The sequence below is a fragment of the Symphodus melops genome, assembly GCF_947650265.1.
Source record: "Symphodus melops genome assembly, chromosome: 8".
Classification (NCBI taxonomy): Eukaryota; Metazoa; Chordata; class Actinopteri; order Labriformes; family Labridae; genus Symphodus; species Symphodus melops.
In genome coordinates this window covers 14,726,941-14,748,033 of record NC_136698.1, presented here as the reverse complement: position 1 = coordinate 14,748,033, position 21,093 = coordinate 14,726,941, and the positions used below count along the sequence as shown (strand labels likewise).

General features: G+C 40.6%; 1 protein-coding gene across 1 annotated transcript in view; it reads right to left on the bottom strand.

The window, feature by feature from the left end:
* fgf22 (fibroblast growth factor 22) overlaps positions 1-19,796 on the bottom strand; it is a 28,553-nt gene extending 8,757 nt beyond the window's left edge. Inside the window, exon 1 of the mRNA XM_079351119.1 lies at positions 18,616-19,796. Coding sequence (XP_079207245.1) covers positions 18,616-18,976 — 361 coding nt within the window. The 5' untranslated portion in view covers positions 18,977-19,796. The remainder of the gene's footprint in view (positions 1-18,615) is intronic.
* Between the last annotated feature and the right edge of the window lie 1,297 nt (positions 19,797-21,093).

Here is a 21,093-nt window from a genome sequence, read left to right as displayed (position 1 = left end):
CTAATGGCTGTGACCAGCACCTTTGATCTGCCATGACCCCCTCCAAGGGTCTGGATCTGGGTGAAGCAGCCGCCTGCGCTGACAAAGGCTGCATCACTCACTATTGCTTTAAACACCTTGAAAGATTACCATGAGAACAGGCGCTTTGGTGAAGGCCATCACAGGTGGTATGATACGGAAACTTGGCCATTAACCCTTGAATGTACAGTAAAATATCAACCAGATGTTAGAGAGGACTTGTGGAGATGGATGGTTTTGCTATAATCCAGAGGCAAGAAAGTTCTTAGCATCTTGAAAATTTTGAAGAACCATCGAGTTCGACAAATCGTTACTGTACATGTACATTACACACTTAATTATTGTTCTGGAAAAATCTATGAGTAGTAGCATCCTCTAAGATCTTTCTAAAAAAACTTCCATCTGCAATTTTCCCTCATCTGTGTGTCCTACTCCCACTGATGGCTTCAATTTGCTCCGTTTAAAAGCCTCATCAGATCATATTATGATGTCTGGGTCACACAGTGATTTTTTTTAAACGTCTGAAACTGACCGTGAGGTAATAGCTCCTGCGTTACTTAGATATTGGTCAGGAGATGGATAATTTAAACATTATGCTATTGTGAGCACACTAACTGGATTACATTTAAACCCAGTAATTGATTTTTTTTTAAAAAGGCTAGTGAAGACCATAGGCTATATTGTTGCAAAGTTAAACGGATTGGTGAGCTTCCTTTCAGTTTCTCTATTTCAGTGATCAGTCAAGAAAATTAAAGACAACAGCACAGCTCCCATAAAGATGCCAAAAAATGACAGCTGTTAATCAACATTTTCATTCTATTGCTAAAGATAAAAAGACCAATATTCATGTGATCTTCAATCAAAACATTTAACCAGCTAGCTCTGTTTCTTCAGCAGTACCTGAGAGTAACAAATTAACGTTTTATAGGGTGATTTTTTTTTGTAATTGCTCTGTTTTGGTTTTGAAAATTACCTGTATTATACATTGTTAGGCCTCTGGCTGACATGATTGACAGGTGGGCGCATTGTAATGGTTCATCAAGAGGCTTAAAACTCGCCTCAGCTTCGACTCTAAGCCCGTTGACTGAAAGTTAGGCTGAGACAGGATTTCCAGCTTGGCGGCGGCTGCCGATGACTGATGTCACTCAGGCTTTGTCCATTAATAATTACATTGTATGCTTTTTACACAACTTTACATTCCATGAGTAAAACTGAGTGTAATGAGATAGTAGAGATATGTGCAATGTTATCTGTGTTTGTTCCATTCTTGGTGATAAGATTAAAATGTCATACACACCAAATGACTTCTGTGTGAGCCACTGATGCAGCCTCCGTAGGTCTGTCTTGGCATGCTCATTTAAAAGTCCATAAAGCATCATCATGACAATGATTTGGTCAGAGGTCATTGCTTATGCCCTGACAACACGATGTTGTGTCTCAAAAAGTGTGATTATGGCTCTCAGTAAGTCGTGACGGATCTAACCCAAGTCCAGTAGTGTGTCAGCAAAAACGTATGAGTCAGAGGCATGAGTGAGATCAGGGCTCTGCCCTAATGCTAAGTCTAAAAATGATGTGTGCAAAAATTTGAATATTTTTTTATTATCTTTGTGTGAATGAAATCCAAACTTTCCACATTGATTGGTTACTGACAGATTATGAAATGTCTCATCACTAAGTGTATACCAGAAGCCTGACCATTACCAACACACTGATATCTCTCCTGCGTGGCATGTGATACTGGGTCAGAGATGATCTCATTGAAATAAGAAGCCAGTATGAAAGCTGATCGTCATTTCTCTGTGGAATATGACAGTGCTGCAGAGACGGAAAGACCAAGATTTAAAGGAAACGCAATTTTATTGTTCCACTCACTTTCAAATAGACAGTCTACCATGATTAAATCGTCTTTGCCCTCCTGCTGTGTTGTCTGTTGTTAAAGAGCAACCTCCTCACTGCTGGTGTTTAGAAGATTTACGTTTGATAAACTGTAGCCCTCAGCGAGAAACTAAATACAAAAGTGAACATTATTACGTTTTTTGGAGGGTTCAAGGAAAGAGCTACTTCTTTTTCTTTTTTTTGTCACTCTCATTTTGATCTTCTCCTACGTTTTAACGCGGCTCACTTTCAAGCAAACTCTGCATCATCTGAAACCAGAGGCACAACCCTTGATTAGCAATCGGTGTTGAATTCCCAGTAAGTAGTTCTTACTTGTATAATTTCAAACACTTTTGATGTGAGTTCAAATAAATGACATTTTCCTGTTTTTCCCCTCAGCTTAATCATGTTGCACTTATTCCTTTACCTGGTGTGTCTTTCTACCAGCATAGGGAGCCATGTCTGTTTTGCATATGAAAAGTACCTCACTCATGCAGTTGGGTGTTGTTGTGTTTTGAACATTTTTGTTTTGATAGCAATATGTGATGTTTTTGGGCCTTGCAACAAATCTGGACAGAATGAGTAAACTTCTTTCATAAAAACAAGTGTTTATTGTGTGGTTCATCTATCTCGTGCTTTTCCGTCCTTGGAAATAACAAAGCAGGTGTTTTGCATCTGTTTAGAAAGAACAGAGCGCCTGCCTTTACCTAACTGATTGGGCTGCCGTCATGATTTTCTGCCTTATATCACAAGTGATATCATAAATAAAGCCTTCTTTGATTGTGCTTTGACTTTTGTTATGTTGCTCATCTCTACCCCTTTCACAGTTTTAGCCCCTTCTGTTTGTTCTTATGTATTTTTTCGAGACAGGTTATGCCCGCACTCACAGAGCAGATCTAGTTATAATGATGTGCTGCTACAACATGACATCATTAACATTAGCCCTGTTTTTGCTGCAAATCATGGTCCTAATTATGAAATAGGAAAAGATCAAGATGTTCAATCTTCATTTTTGTATTGTTTAAGTGAGGGGAAGCACACTCTCTATGCCCCTTCTGGCTGAGGTTACTTTGGCTAAAGTTGGAAGTAAGTACAAAAAAAAAAAAATGAATGGTTGAATCACTGTCTGTAATGTTTCATACATTAAGTAACAGAATTATGACATTTTTTTCTTGTTTGAATAAACACTACCAGACTCTGAATTCACATGATACAATCCCTTTATGGGTTTAATGGACCAACCAGCAGTATCAAATTTACAATCTCTTTTACAGGAGCAGTAAATGCTACTACTATGAGAGCTCCACTGTTCCAGCTACATGCTACATTCCTGTTACGTGTGTGTGTGTGTGTGTGTGTGTTGGGGGGGGGGGGGGGGGGGGGTCCATGCGCAAATGTGTGTTTGATAGTTCACCAAAGATCCAGAGTTATTAGCTGTGGGTCCAGTGGAAGCAAGGTGTACATGTCTCTTTCCTTATCTCCCATCTGCTGGCTTGTTTTTCACTGCCCGTCTGTCCCTCACTTCTTCACTGTCTTTCCTCTTTGGTCTATGTCCGTCTCAGCCTGTGTCAGCACCCGCCCCCCCCCCCACCTGGCCTGTCTGCATTGGGTCTCCGGACAAGCATCGTACCTATTACTCTCACAGGACTTGGATGATTTATTCATCCTTTACAGACAGCTATATGATGTTTACTCGGAGCTGGACTAAAAGTGAACACACACATACAAAATACAGGCTGCATGCACACACCGGAGGGTTTTATACTTTGGTCTTAGTTGTGAAGGTGAAACATAAAAAAAAAATCCCGATCTGGACATTCGATGTGTGAAAAATCAAAGCATCAAATTCAAGCCAACATGTAGAGTATTGTGGCTATCTGGAGGTCTGAAAAGTGTCTCTTTATTTCTGCATAGTTCTGAATCCTATACCTCAAGTCATGGTTGAATGGATCAAACAAAGTATAAAAAGAACATAATTAAAGTAACAACAAAGGAAACAGGAAACAGAGCTATTTTGTCACTGCCTTTTCTCTTTTTGACACACGTTAACTTACACAGACCTAACATGCTGTCACTCTCATAATCACTCTGTACACAGTGTGTGCATGTGTGTTGTCACTCTATTAAGACTGTGGGAAATGTCCTACGTACTTTGAGGGAATAGGACCAAGGAAACCTGCTCTGCATATGTGTGTTTTTGGGTAAGTCCATCCCCTTGCATGTGGCAGAATACATCAAAAGATCAGGGTCGACGGATAGAGAGGACAGAAAGAAAAGAAAGAAAAGGCTGGCAGAGGGCTTGTCCTCCCTGCCCAAATATAACTTGTTGTTCCCACATTCCATCAAAATCTCTGGAGGGAAGATGACCCTGATAAGATTATTTTTCTCCTGGCTTCTTTTTTTTCTTCTTTTTTTTAATGTCAGTATTCAATGGCACATCCCTTTTATTCAGCAATACTTTTGCTATGTTTATCATTATCATTTATCATTATAGCCTCTCATACAGGCCTGTCCATCCCTATATGCAGAACAAGCATTGTGCCTATAGGGCTTCATCAACTATGGATTTTTCACCCCAGGCTAGTGTCTGCAATATAATAATTATCATTATGGCAATGAATATCCAGTGTTTCCAACACATTAACTTTACCTGGGTGTCACACAAAGATTCACAGCCAACATATTATATTTATTCATTTATTTTCAGAGAGACAACATGATCAACTCGCTCCACAGGCTCTGCTCCTCTCACTCCGGTTAACTGTGACAGCCACAATGTTTTCGAAAAGCAGTCTTTTGTTGTACCTCCTTGTGAGTATGTTGGTTCTTCTTAAACATCTCTTTTTGAATGTCAACCAATGGTGTTGGGCCAAAGTTTGTACAAGCTATGATTTGTACCTGATGTAGTTATGTAACTTTTTCAAGTTGGTTATGATCACATGCACTGAGCTTGGGGACCTACAAATTACTTGGGTCAGGGATAGCCCTGCACTCATTCACACAGCTATGCGGCTTATGTCCTCTAAAAAGCTTTTTTTTTTTTTTTTTTTTGCTGGCAGATGGCCCACAACCTCGGAACCCTAACTGTTGGTAGTTATGATGTGCTTCCCTGTAGAGAACAAATCAAATTACATATTTTGTAGGCCATCCCAGAAGTAGCATCACCACTGGGTCTACTGAGAATTTGCCAATGGGATTTTTGCATTGGATTTTGGATCATTGCTCCATGGCAAACACGTTTCTGATGCATAGAAATTTGTTCAGTCGGAAAACACAATTTTTATAATGTTTGAAGCATTAAAGCAGCCGACAGAGGTAAAAAGTTAACGTTATATTATTGCGAACTACACCCCGTCAGATGATTTTGATGTCACTACCATTTCAAAGACCGCTAAGCTTATCAGTGGTTTTGACAAGCTAGAAACATAGCTTAATAGATTGTCTATTAACCAAATCATTGCCTTTTTCCCAATGATTAAATCTACAGGAAGCATAACATCTTATTCAATTCAATTCAATTAAAGACACTTTATTTGTCTCACAGAGTACTAAATAATGACAGTGCAACTATACTAAAACATTTAACCAATCAAAAAGATTGGAGGAACTTATTGTAACTTCAATCATATTTTAATTTAATGTCCAGACAACCACTGTAGTTGTAGTCTCATTTAGCCACTTATTAGCAACCGCCATTTTAAGGACTAGTAAGAACATCAAAATTCATGAATGGTGGTATTACCTAACATAATTTATGTTTTTTTACCAAAACGCAAACATCTCTTAATCTTGTATTAACCATAGACCTTATTTCAGGGTCAAATCACAAACCCATTCACATTCCCCATTGAGTTTGATATACCCTACGGCACTAAAATGCTAACCTATTTCCAGGTTTGAAGACTCATTCCTTGGTGCCCTGTTGACCATTTGATCTGTATGCTGAATGTGACTGTGTCTCAGTTGTAGGGTCGTTTTTTCTCACATGGTTTGATCACAAGCTCCACAATTTTGAATAGTGTCCTTGCTCAAACACTAAACCCCAAATCGCTGTGTGAATGAATTAGCACTGTTGAGTGGTTGAGCACTACATGTAGCAGCCTCTTTAATCAGTGTGTGAAAGTGGAGTGCATGGGTGAATATGACATGATAAAATTACTTGGAGTAATCATAAGACTGACAGGAATGATGTCCTGACATTAGCAGCAGTTAAACATCCCCATGAAATCAATAATACATTGCATTTTCAATCCAACGTTCCTGTGTTAAAAAAAACATCTGCCAAATAATTTTCAATAAAGCGTTACCTGAGTGGTTTCACATAAAACAACCATTTGTAAATTATATCTGACGACACATCCTGCACAGGAATCAACATTTTTTTTCTAACCAGTTAAAAATCTTTGGAAATGATCCAATCAAATACATTCTACTCTCGAAGTTCCATTTAATGCGAACTTTAAGACCTTGAACTTGTCCCTAAAAAATAAATCTCAGTAGGCCAACACAACATCAGTGTGAGGAAAAGGATTATTTCCTCCACCGCCATTGTTGTTGACAAAGTTGATGACGGACGTCCCACTCCTGCTTGATTTCGATTGGTAACTGAGGAAGAAGTGCAATGGACAAGCCAGGCAATGTTTTTAAAGTTGAACCGTTTTCAACTTAGAGTGCTGAGATCACAGGGACAAATAAAGAGGCGTCTTGCAGCCTGTCAGAAACTCATTTTCTTAATTTTACTAAAACTTTGGAATTAATTTTCTTTGATCCAGGTTATATACTTCTGCTGTATAATATTCCCTCGTCTGTCAGTGTCATGCTCTTCACTAAAGACAATTTTTAACATCTTTGTTCTGTTTCCGCCTTTCTACAATTCTGCAAATTCCAATCTGCTTTCTTGAATGAGCAAATATCATCTGTGAAAAATTACTTTAGGCAATTTAAGAAAGAATCTGGAAACCATTTGAAATTCACGGTCTCAAATTTGTTTGCACGCCTATTTCCAACAGGCTTCCCATGTCTGTCAGACTGAGCCACTGAGGGAGGTGTAAACCAGAGAGAGAATCTCTTCTCTACAAGCAGTTTTTTTTAAGCCTGTGAACAAGCCACACGGTGGTGATCCGCTGAAAACTGACTCCCGCACTCCCTCAACTGCAAGGGGTGACATTCTCCCACATACAATCCAGAGGCTAGTCCTCTTTCAGGACTCGTACTCGGCCCCTGTTACCCCCACCTTCTTTCATACGGTGCTGCTGGGAGAAGCACTCCAGGGATTAGCCCAGCCAGGTCTTTCAAAGGCCATTAGAGCAAATTACAGGTATCCTGTTACCAGTGCGCTGGGACAGGCCAGGTGAGGGGCGCAGAGGCCAGGCAGGAGAGCAGGGGTCAGCTTGGGACAAAAAGACAAGGCCACCATGGGCCCCAATCGTTCGGAGTGTCTCCCTGGCTCCACAAACTGGTAGGCCTGCATCTATGAATGGCTCACTTGATGGGACCTCTGAGACATTGTCTCACCACCGTAACTTTAGCCTTTTTTTTTTCTTTTACCCCCACAAACCACCACATCTCAACCCTCCCCACTCGGGTTTTCTTGTCTTTCAATTGATACGGGCAGAACTTCGCCCAGATAAATGATAACACAATAATTTATATAAAACATGACAACGTAAACAAAAAACACACCCTGGGCTGTGATATAGAAATTCAGTATTTAAAGATGGGCTCGATGTTGCAAACATCCAGCGCCACAAAAAATGCCCAGCCTTAGACTGAAGATTTGATTTGAATACCATTAACCTTTTCTAAACCTTAATTCAGGTTGAAATGGCAACCACACAACCTTTAATGTGTGGTCTGTCAATGTATCAGAATGCTGCAGGCTACACAAGGCTGATGCTGGTGATAACACAGTGGAGATGGCCACAGGGAGTTCCGCATCCTGTCATTTTCTCTCAACTACTACTCTCAAATGCACACACACATTTGCCAAGTCGGATGCCTTTAAGGCCACTTCTGTCCGCCACACTCACACTAATACACATGCTCATTGCTTCACCAAATCCCAACTGGTGTATGATAATCTAGTTGAGGAGTTGCGGAAGTGTTTCATTAGCCAATTACCGTTTGGGAGATAAGGGCTGCGTTCCCACAGTCCGCAAGGTTGGGGGTCAAATGTAAGCAATTACCCTCCATCCCCTCCCAGGACAGATTATCCCTTTTGATTTATCCCCAGACAGAATGACCCAGTACTCCAGAATTTCCATCCACATCTGGATCTGTGTGTGTGTGTCTAAGTTAAAAGGTCAAAAATGATGGTACTGAAATATTTTCTACCACCCACTGTCCCCGTCAATCAGTGATTAGTGTAGCTACAAGTCCTGTCAGCATGCACTCCTTGGTAGTTACACCACTGAACACGAACTTCCTTGGTCATGCTAAGCTGTGATTGCATGTAATGGAACATCAGTTAGTTCATTATGGACCTCCAGGATGCTAAATCAGAAGGCAAAGACCCTCCGCTGATCAAACATCCAATTTACAAGCACAGTGAGGGCAGGCAAGCCCAGAAAGGTAACACGAGAGGAGAACCTGAAGGGAGCTGACGACTGCTTGGATGGAGGTCCTGTGAAGTGAGGGTGAGGGATAGCGAAGGTGAAAAAGGTTAACGAAGCCCGCAGTGTGCTCATCTGTGCCTGTGTGGCACCGAGGGGCCGCAGTCTGACAGACCAAGAGGTTTTTCTTTAATCAAGGATGGCAAACTTCCTCCAAATCATGCATCACATCCGTAACAAGCAAGCTATCAAAGGTTTCACAGATAGTTACGAACAGATCTGGCCACCAAGATCTTAGTGACTCACGGCTTTTGCAGTTTCCCGAACTTTGATGCCCTGAGAGGGTCGCCTGGGATGGTGAGATCCACATTAGACTGAGGTCATTCCCCTGTGTAGCTAAATTGCAGTAAGCTGGTGTGTTGCATCTGTGGCTGGTTTGATTGGCTGTCCACACCAGCCTCAGCCAGTCTGCATGTAAACGCAATCAGAAGAAACAAAGGACACTTTTTAAGTTCCCTAACTTCATATGTACCTTGGTTCTCACTATAAAGCTTTAAACATAGATAAATGAAAATAACTCATTTCATATTTACCAGCTTTGCCAATCAATTCAAACCAAAGCAAGTGAGTTTTATGTTAACTTGCAAGAGTTTGTATTAACTGGTATAAGAAAATACACACCCAATGAATTTCACATATATCCAAGACATTGTGCTGTAAGGACTTGTAAATCGTATTTGCGCGACCTTGATCAGAACAAAACAATAATTTTCTATTTTGAAGACAGCACCAAGAGTTTTGACTTGGTTCATCATTTTACAGTGGTGCCTAAAACCAACTAAACATTGAAGTCTCAAATCTTCTACAGTAGGCAAACGAATGCAGATTGTACCACGAGTAGATTCTGCTCAGTTTGTCTTGTGTGGATGGAGCTTCCCAGAGTTTGAAAAGCTAACCCAATACATTTATAGGGTTACCCAGGCTTTTAGTCATGAATCAAATATTGCATTTGAGATTAATGAAAGAATTAGGGATGTTGGAAGCAAGGAAGCTGCCACAATCCCTACAAAAATGCTTTACAGTTGCATTTTAGGAATTAAAGATCCAGTGTATTTGTCACTTGGCCCATACAATAGAGATATTGTATTGTAATTAATGTGTTCATTGATTTAACCACTCTGTTTTAGATCGGTCTCGGATCGTTTTTTGCCTTTAGTAACGGACTCAAAATCAATCGAAAACCAAACAAATCTCAAGCAGTTTGGAGCACACTGCCAATTGAAAGTATGTGTGCATGTGGAGCTCAGGTGTGCAGCAGGGTTCCAGTGAGTGAGCAACAGGACACAGAATATTCTCCCTGGCCTTAGCCTGCCCCATATTTACATTATTAAAATGAGATGGGCATACAGGGAGGTGACAGAGGGCACAAGAGTGAAATCAGGGCCCTGTCAGAGCTGTCACTTGGTCCACTGGCCAAAGGGCCCTGACCCCAATCCTATCCACTGCAGGAGAGGACAGTGTGAAATGGAGACAGCAGAAAAGTTACTATGAGATGGTTGAAGGTAGAAAGAGGATAACACACAAGATAATGTTGGTGAGGGATATGTATATATAAACACATGCACATTTGTATAGGTTTTTGTACTTTAGTGATTCGGAGTGTCCTTCAGTATACTGTAAAATAGGATTGGGTGTTATTTATGCAATTAAAAGGTATTCAAGACTACAATTATTGACACTAAAATGTTATTGCGTGGAATATTGTGATTTTCTCTTCCTTTTTAAACAAAATAAAAGTTGAATCATGCAATAGAAGAGAGAGTAGAATATCATGGGTAATATTTCCAAAAGTAATGCACATCACATTACAGTCAGTCAGTCTTTGCTTTTTCATCATCATTCATGTTTTCTTACTATTATTAAACTCTATACTTTAACAGCCAGGTAATCTGTAACCAAAATGTATTTTCTTTGCAATGATCATCTGTTTTTTTTTCTATTGCTTTGGCTGTAAGTCCTTCCCCATCTAGTATAACTTGGTTGCCTGGAGCAGCAACATTCAGCACTTTACTGACCAATACAGAATTATAAAAGCACATTCGTCAACCTCATTATCACCTAAGCTAAGTTGTTCCACTCTAATAAAATCTAAAATCTCAAAGATCGTGGGCCAATCATTCAAGAGACTGAATTGAGCCAGTATAAAAACATGTGAATGCTTGCTAACAGAATTGTCTCTAACCCTAATCCTGCTCTGAACAGTGAATAAGAACCCTCATCATTAAATCTGAGATGAAGGGTCTCATTTTTAATAAGGAAGGACTGAAGCACTCATTTGTACAGTAAATTCTTAAATTGAAAATGTAGCTGAATCCTGGATCAAAAGAAAATTAAAGGCCTCTGAATATCTATTTATAGTTTGAAACATTGTTCCAAATGTATATTTTTGTCTTGTTTCTTTTAATTGTCTTTACAATTTATGTAGTAAATGGAGCTGCTGTCTTTTTCAGACTTTATCTGACAAAAAAATCAATCCATCCAACAATCAATCAAGTAATAACACAGGAGCTGGCAGATGTTTGGTCCTGCTTCAACTGCAAACTCGTCTTGTGCCACCCCCTGTGTTCTAGTAAGGAGCATGACGTTCCAGACAGGAAAACACCCATGTGCACTCACGCTTGTGTGCAAACACACACACACACACACACACACACACACACACACACACACACACACACACACACACACACACACACACGTACGTACGTCTGTTTCATATTAGCCATTAGGGAAAGCAAATGCACATCTTTTTCAGTTTAGGGTCCACTTCATGCTCCCTCAATGGCACAAGTATAAACATAGGCACATGCATTCTAAGTGCGCACACATTCAAAGAGACCTGACACGACACTCACATCCCACTCAGTAACTTTGCCAAAAAAAGATACAAAGCAGATATGGTTAGAGATGTGTGATGTGGTTAAAAAAAAAGACACAATATAGTCCTAAAGAATTTGCACAGTTATTCAGGAGACCTTACCTTCAATCACAACATCTTTAGTACAGAAGTTGTAAACCTGGAGGACACGTTATATGAATCTATGTTTCAACTGTTATCACTTTTCATCTCAATCTACGGCAATCATAATATGATTTCAGACTTACAGTGTTCAGTTAATATGGTATGCACATCCCCTTTATTGTCTGTGACCTGATTTTTTTTTTATTGTGAGCTATTCACACTCAACTTCGTAGTCTTGTCCAGAAAACAAGTGGTATATTATCACTTAAGTTTCTAAAAATATATGTGTGGTCCCCATAGGATAAATCTAACAGACTCTGATGTTCCAATAACTGTTCATCAAGTTCTGCAATTCTATAATTCATTTTGCAGATGCTTTTATCCAACGCGACATACATCAGAGAATAAGAATCACAAAAGCAAGTATGTAGAAAAGAGGAAACAATGTCAGTAAGTGCAAACAAACAGCAGTAAGTCCAATCGGACACACGTGCATGTATTTTTCTTTAGGTGGCATTCTTTTCTATATTTGTTTACTAAAGTGTGAACAACAATGAAAATATATAAAATGCAATAATATCTTTAAAGGCATATCAACTTTGAGAAAAGGATGTATCTAATGAGTCGGTGGAAGTTCTTTTCCAGGACCATATGCAGGTCAGAGTTTTTACTGACTTACTCAAATATCTCAACATTTGGGCCACTGGTTTGTCTCAGTAGTAGTAGAGCAGTACAGAGGCTGGAGTCGACAATGGACTAGTAACAGCTTTGACTTTCTGTCCTGATGCTTTTTAATGTATGTTATCCCTGAATAAACGTAAAACAAAAAATATAGTTCTTGCTGAGCATTAAAAGCTGAATTTTCTGAATGACATTACATCATTTATGACTGCTAACATGTCGTCTTTAAATTTTGTCTTCATAGTATTTACTCATACTATTGTAAATGTTGTTATATCTGCACTATATCGGCACTATGGGAATTGTGACACCATCTCAGCCATTGTGCTGGGCAATAATTGAAAGCATCTTTCACGGTGATCAGCTATTATGGATATACTGTATATGCAGAAAGGTCATCTTCTCAGACTTGTCATAGGTAGATAGTGTCCCTGTCTTACACACAGCCAGAAGCTCAAAAATAGATTTTTATGACTTTATTGCTTGACAGCAAGTCAATATTTAGCCACATGGGTTGATTGGCAGGTTGTTGGTTTCTGTTTGTGTGAGAGTTGTTTGTGAGTGACAGAGAAAGAGTTTAAAGTCTACTGAAATTCCACGGATCGCCCATGTGCCTGACATATTAACAAATGAAAAAGGGTGGGTAGCCCCAGATGTATCTAACTGTCACTTAAGAAAGGTGGAGGCACCTGATTTCATTGCTTTTATTGCTTTATGATTTGGACAAAATAGTTCAGGGAGGGATATCTGTCTTTAGGGCAGCAGCTGCACTTCCTTTCTGCTACTATTCCGTCCCAGTCCTATGACCTTTTAATTTTCTGGAGCTTTTTAGCCAGTCAGCACTGGCTGTATTAGGTGATGCCAAGTGGTTTCTTTTTCCTCCCACCTGTAGGGGTTCTTGTTCAGCTTCTACTGTAAGCCAGTGGTTAAACGCCTTTTAAGACATGATGTCTGGCTCAGTTTGAGCAGGGAGGTGAGAGGCTTTATTGAAAGGGTCAAAAGAGAAACATTAATTTATGTTGGTCTATCTATGACTAAGGCCAGACCTGTCTCCCCAATATGCTGGTTATGTCAGTGCATGTAGGTGCGTATATTTGTCGAATCTGAAATGTGAGTATAGCCATTTTTTGGGTCAGAATTTTGTTTGGTGAATGATTTCAAATATGTGATGTCAGCATACCTCACTTATACTCATTTTACACCTTGTACTAAAAAGGTACGGTTATAACCATGCAGACTCAATGTGTTCTCATTGAGGATATGGAACAACTGAAGTTGAAATGACTTTCATCTCTGATGAGGTAGCTTCTGGATTAAAAAAAAAAAAAAAAAGCCTGCTCATGGGAAAAAAAGGAAAATACAACTTAAAATGGTTATTTTGGGGGGCACAAAAAAATTAATTAGGGTCAAACCTCTGTCTTAGTGTTCTTAGTGTTACCCAAGTTAACACATAATCATTTTATCATCACTTAACAGTTGATACTTGAACTATGTATTCAGTGTCGATCTCTCCCTTTACGAAGGTTTGCAGAGCATTGCTGCAGACATCTTTTATCAGTGGCTTTAAGCTACCAGTAGTTGGTTATTGGCACTGTAAAGTCTTCCCTTTTGTGTTCCCTTCACACCCACAGGATGTCCAGAACTGTGGCATGCTATTAAAGAATTGGCTGCTGGAGCCAAAGTCAGACTCTATAAACCTGCTGATGAACCCAGTGAATCCCAGAGAGGAGCTGCAGCCAGACTGCTAAAGGTTGTTAGTTACTAATTGCTACATTTCTAAGCCCCATTCATGATATCAAACCCTGGTGGCAGAAACCAGCGAGCCTCAGCTAATTGGTGTGACACTGACACTCTTGTCCTGAAATGTTCCCAGGATGGTGATAGTTTATGTGTGTTTCAGAGACAGACTAGACATGCTTGATTAAGAACATGTATGTACCAGTGACATTGCATTACATTTTTGGCCTATGAACAGCTGCCAGGGGTTTGATTCTTATTTGTCTCCTGCAGGCTAAGTTCATGCAATATCTCTATAGATAATAAATGCATGATTCGTGGGATTTTACCCTCCTGTTGGCATCTAACATGTCCACGAATCCCCTCTCAGATGAGACGACCCAGAGGCGACCTTATATAATGCCTAATGAGCAACGGGAAACACTCCAGCACTCTTCTAGCCTTTAATTTCCACCTCAATACTGAGCAGAGCACGCCCCGGCCCTTCTCCTAGCCTCATTAACATGTGTATTCTCAGGATTCAAAACACCAAAGCACTTCCTTCAGCCAGGTGCTTCCCTCTTTGGCTCCTCCAGCCGCTGGTGCTGTTGATCCAGTCACACGTCCCTGTCTGAGCTCTAGCAGAATTAATGATGAGTCATGGCAAGGACGAAGAACTGCCAGGACAAAATAAACTTTCTGACACCTTCAAAGTAGCAGACAGCACAGAAAAGATTTGTTGAAGGAGAAAAGTTATGTCTCTGTTTTTAAGCTAAACTAAAAAATAAAATAGGATATCATTTCAGGGCCCTGATTAAATTCAGTTTTGTCTGTTTATATATTATTATAAAGTGAGCTAAAGAGCTGATAAGTCAAAAATAGTTGATGACTAATCAAATCTAGGCACAGGTGATAAAAGCAGTCACCTATGACCTAATTAGACATACAGCTGCAGATGGGGAAGAAAGAGAGAGAATAAAAAGAAAGCCAAAAAAAAAAGAGCAAATAAATAATTTGCAGTATGTTACCAAAAGTTAAGTAAAATTACAATGCAATGCTAATTCTTGTAGGCCGTGAAAGGTTATGTTCTACTGTTATGTGTTAGCATCAAGCTAACAAATTAAGATGAACGTCCTGGTCAAACTGTGAGAAATTGTGCAAACCCTGTAGAACAAGTCAAACGTCAATCTGTCAAACGTAACAATTCAATAATTACTACTTTTGTTCGCTCAGCATTACATTTTCAGCTATATATGCGTGGACTGTAATATTGCCAATGCTGTCAAAACATTCAGGTGGATTTAGTCATCTCTCTGTAGCACTCTGCTTGTCTTTTCCCATTTCAAATTCAAGTCAGTTTCTCCTTGGCGAGTGACAGTTTCCCCTGTCTCAAACAAGTTTGAATAATTTCCACAACATTTTTCAGCAGGGTGGAAGATTTTCTTCCCATGGATCCTATCCAAGGCAAACACACGCACAAACCAGGAAAACTCTCACATCAAACAGCAAAGTGTTGCACACTAAGGAAACTTGTGCATAGACAACACTCCCTTGATGTAAGAGTTGCTCGGCTGTAAAATCAGAATGATGCTATATGACCGCTATGACTTCTGCCGTATAACAGCTTGATGAAGTGACCTTATTTCTAAAGGGTGAATGGGCTGTCACTACCTGGAGGCTGTACAAAGGTTTGAAGCGTTTAGCCACACACACCCGCAATTAAACAGCCTTAAAGCAATTAAAAAAAAATACTTCCACTGCAGCATGTAAAAAAAAAACCTCAGAATTTGTAGCCATCCAAAACATTTCAGTTATCCTTTTTGTATTGATTGCATTCCATAACAAAGACTGTAGAAGATTATGTTGTGTGTCTTCTTCTATTAAGTTCAATAATTTGCTGTTTAAATTGATCATGAGATGGTTTGTTGGGTGTGCCCACACAGCTGTTGAGTCGCAGCTCTGTCTAATGAGCCGGCACTGACCGATGACCCAGGACCGGATATGATGCGTACCTGCCTCTGAAGCTTTTGTAAACACTTGGGTGTGTTTTTCCCCTCAATGCTTCTCTGCTTTGCAATAGGTCAAAAGAAAAACATGATGGGGCCCAGCTCTTTGGATGCCTTAAAGCACTGTATTAATGTATGTACGATTTTGATGCTATTTTTAGAAAATTGGATTATCAATTCAATCTATTTCTAGATAAAATGTTATAAGCTGTAAACTGATAAAAGTTATTTTCTTATCAGATTCATGTCTTTCTGGTTTGGTTAACAAATGAAGATAGGGCCTGTACGCTGAGAACTTGCGGCAACCTGATCACAAACTTCAGGAATGTATGCTTGAAACTTTCGTGTTTGTTAGAGTGTGTGTTTGTGTATAGTTCTGCTTGTGTGCTCATGGCAGGATTTTTTTTCGTTCAGAACACTTTGAAGATGTAACTTAAACACATTCAACTTGTCATGTCTGTTGCTGTACGTTATGTGTTATGTTTAAAAAAAAAAAAAAAAAAAAAAGTCCCATTAACACTGTCTTATCCTGTCAACTCTCCATGCCTCAAACTTAGCCTCTCTCCCTTTCAACTCTTCCCTCAGCTGTTCCATGCCCCTGCTCCTCTGGGATTGATACAATATTTTCCAACCTCAATTAGCAGTGAGCCTGTTGACTAATTCCAACTGTTTTTGCACCTGAGAGGGAGTTGGGAGTCTGGGATGGAAAAACTGAGTGGGGTGGAGGTGAGGGACTGGGCTTGGGTGTAGCAGGCAAGAGCTGTCGGGGTAACGTAGCTGTGTCGACAAGAGTGTAAGGGCAACACAGAGGACAGAGGAGGGGTCAACCAGACTGCCGGGTCCTGTTTGTGGAAGCTGCTTGAAGGCTCAAGGCGGCATTCTGAGCTCAGATTACTGTATGTTTAGCTCTGTTTTTAGGTTTCATGTCAGGTCATACAATACATTTGTAGGTATTTAAACTTAAATTAAATGAGTCCTTTTTATGAGACTCTGATGCTGACTCCAGTTTCTTTGTCAGCGCTAACGTCATTAAAAATGTACAACTTCCTGCTTGTCCTGCCACTCTCATCGCAACTGTATCAGTATCAAGAAATGGTCAGGGTCAGGAGCCTTGAAGCCTGATTGGTAGCCCTTATACAGGAACAGAACTAGACCTCAAATCAACCTTAAACCAGATCCACCCCATTGTAAATTGCAACCACAGACTGAGCACCAGTTCTACATGAGTAAAGGTTTGGCACAGTGCTCAGCTCAGAACACAGGTAAACACCCTCGCTCTGAGGGAGTGCAGAGAGAATCGTTCTTTCCACCAAAGGAAATGAGAGGATGATGGCTGAATGGTATGAGAACTTTACATTGAAGGAGACCGCTTTTTTTCATAAAGAGCTACAGAAAACACCTTAACATTAATGACACTACAATAAATAGACTAAACACACATTTCACAATCCTCGGGAACGCACTATTTTCCAAAAAATTTAAACAACTCTTCAAACATCCTCAAGTAGCATATAGATCTGTTCAAGTGTAAAATTCAGGCAAAGTCTGGGTGAAATGTATTATTATGGTAGCTGACATATATGACTAATATGGGAGAATAATGCCCCAACTGGGATACACTCACAGGTCCAAATTTAGCAGTGTCATAATTCATCTCAACTTGAATTTCTACCATAGTGTAAGTCATTAAAGATTTTGTCAGGTTACTGATCCCGATAGGTTAACAAATGTCATCCAGTCTGCAGCTCGGAGCTTATTGAAACGGACTGGTGGCCTATAGCTGGAGTCTTTCCCTTAGTAACCTTGTGGAAAACTCTGACTCACACACTTTTATAAAAAGTCATGACCAACTTAGTATATTAATATTACAGTCAAGCTCATATGTCTCTAAGGAGTATCCTGTCAACCGGTGAATAACGGAGAAGGAGATCATAAACACACATAAACACAGTAAGCACATCTGATCAGATGGTCAGGTCAGATGTTCTGAACCACAGATCTCGATCAACAATGTAATTTGCACAAATGAACTCAAATTATTTGACACCATTGAAACACTTCTTTTTCTGGTGGGTCCTTAGGGGCTCAGCTTTGCTTTGATACAACTGTGTGTGTGTGTGTGTGTGTGTGGGGGGGGGGGGGGGGGGTAGACTACAATCTTTGCAGCAAAGCAATGCTGATGCTAACACGATACATGAAGTGAGTAACACTCAAAAGAGACTCTAAAAAGAGACTGGACGCATGGTTGCCAGAAAAATAAAGCAAAAAAAACTGCTTTATAGTATCATAATTTATGACTGATCAAGTCAACACAACACATGAATCGCTGTCAGCATTTGTTACAGAAGCATGTACAGCTGCTTCTTACAATGCATGCACTCTCATCACAGTTTAGACAAGGTAATCCACACCAACATTGAAGCTTTTTTTTTTTTCCAAACCGAATTTGCATCAGCAACTGATGCTCAATGTCTCTCCTCAAGTCAGCTTTCCCGTACTGTCTGCCCTTTGAGGAGCTTTAATCCACTCAAGGGTATTCCCTCTTCACCTAGCAACGCGTCTCTCTTGCTCTAAACACAACACACAAAGCTCAGCAGTGATAGAACGGGATATCCCTGTGAACAGCTATAAAAGTGAAAAGATAAGATATCCAGGTATAAAAAATAAAAGTGCAAACGTCACTGGGGATTCTGTCTGCTCAGTGACACCATTTGAGATAAAGAACTCAGCTGTGCCGACTACTTACTGTCTGCGTAGTTCTTCCGCCGTGTGCCGTCTACCTTGCCGGTTTTGTCAATACAGAGGAAAAACTTGTTGGCAGAGTAGAGCCGCCGTAGTCGGACGTCGCCCTCCAGGTGATTGTAACTGCGTGTGTGCCTTTCCAAAGTCCATGAACAGTTGATGCCACTCGCCAGTACCTGAAGAGGTTCATGCCCTACCCCGGGCTGACAGGCCCCTGCGGCAGTGCCAGAGGTAGCCAGGAGCAGGGTGAAGCATGCCAGGCACAGGGAGGCTGCACTGGGCAGGGGGACAGGTCGCCCAGGGGAGGTGGTGCCGAGGGCAGGCTCAGGACAGAGATGAGCTAGGGACGGCGTCCATCTGCACATGGTGGGTCAGACTCCCAAGGTGCACCTTGTGCAAGCTGTAGGCATGCTGGTGACTGAGAGACAACCCAATGGAGGGAGGATAAGAGGGTGCAAGTCCTAGAAAGAAAAATGATGGAAATGTTTCTCACAGCAGACGCTCTAGATGTCACAGATCTTCACTTTGAGCTGACAGCAGGCCTTCCTACTGAAACTAGCTTCTCAAAGTTTCTCCGGTTGTCATCTTCGGCTGGTTTTCAATTCTTTGTCCGGTCCTTTTATAGAGTGCTGTCATTTCACAAACCCATCTTTAAAAGTTCCTCTTTGGTGTCCTCCTTGTTCTCTGTTTTCTCTCGTCCTTGGACTGAGGTCTTCTTTCCTGTACCAGAGATAAAGTCCTGGGATCTATGAGGATGCGCATGTGTGTCCAAAGGTGTATATGAAAATATGTGTTTCTGTGTGAGTGTGTAATTAAGTATGTGTGTGCGTGCACCTTGCGATGCTCTAAGCTTTCCAGCTGAATAGGAACAAGGTGTCTGTCTGAGCTGCTGACCCGTGGCTGAGAGGGAGTTGAATGAGTGACTCTGTATGTTTGTGTGTGAGTGAGTGTGCACGTGTGTATGAGTGTGTGACACTAAAAGAAAGAGAGAGGGATTGAGCAAGAGAGTGAGGGAGGGAGAGGGAGTTGGTGTGCGTTAGCGAAAGAGAGAGAGAGAGAGAGAGAGAGAGAGTGTGTGCCTGGAAGTGTCAGAGTGAGCAGCAGTCAGCGTCAGCGGGTGTGTGTCAGCCTGCACTGGGCAGTGAAGCAGTGAGTGAACAGCCTCACGCTCTGCTGTGTGCAGTCAGTCAGTCCTCTCGTCTGTGGAGGCATAGGCTGAGCTGTCCTGCATTTTATCCTGGGCAGGGCCAGCATCTAGGGGCTTGAAAGGAGAAGGGTGGAGGGAGGGTGGGGCCACGGCACTCATTCATAAACATTTCAAACAATGAAAAAGCCTCCATGAAGCACTGTCCTCATTTTATCTTCCCTCTGAAAAGTTTATTCTGAGTCATTTGCTTTTCACCTGAGGATTATCTATTTTCCTCCTTTCTTTTTTTGTCACATACACCGAAAAAAAAAACTTAAATCCCCTTCCTGCTCCATAATGTTTATGTCTCCCCTCAATGTTACAATGATGCATTTTATTAACATGGGCAAATCAGCTCTGTTGCTGTCGGCTGAACCAGCAATGAGACATATGGACACGTGGGGCACATTAAGGGAGCCTTTCCGTTTTTTTTATGGCTGCTGGTTTGAATCATCAAGCGGTCGCGAACACAGAGCAGGTTACAGGAGTGTCGGCGGAGTTAGTCCAGATGAAACCTGAGAGACTTTCTGATCACCTTTGTTAATATTTCAATGAAACACGCTCTCTGATCTTTGCTACTTAATTTGGTAGAGCAGGACGGAAATGAACACCTTTTTTGTGACTTTTTTGCACTCTTGTCGGTTTTTTACAACCTGTGTGGTGAACATAATTAGGACAAACGTAAAAACCCACCCCTATATTCCAGTTACTCGGGATATGTATCTTTAACTTTAGCTAAGATATAGCATTTTTTTTTTACTCAAGTAACTTAAATGATAAGTCTGATACCACTATAGGAAGTCACAATGACATGACTGTATAATTGTAACAATAAACATAAATTAAACCAGTGTGCAATCTGCAACTTTTTTTTGGGACAATTTTTACCTTTATTAAATAAGACAGCTGAAGAGAGACAGGAAAGGCCGAGAGGAAAGTGTGGATGACATGCAGCAAAGGGCCTGGGCCGGACTCCAACCACAGTTTCCACACGTAGGGCATGCGACATAACCGCCTTGCATAACATAATGCCTTGCATTCTGCATTGGTAAATTACCAATCCAACCAGTTCAAGGTTTTTTTGATAGAAATAAATCAATAGTAACACGTACTCAATGTGTTCTTGTTTTAGTAATAATGTTGTTAGAAATGTTTCTGATTGTGAAGCACTTTGTGACGTTTTTATGCTCTTGAAAGGTGCTATATAAATAAACTTTTACTTACTTAGAAATTACATTTTTAACCTCACGATGTCCAATCAGAAGCTTTGTTCCTCCCTCCAGCCAATAAGAGGCT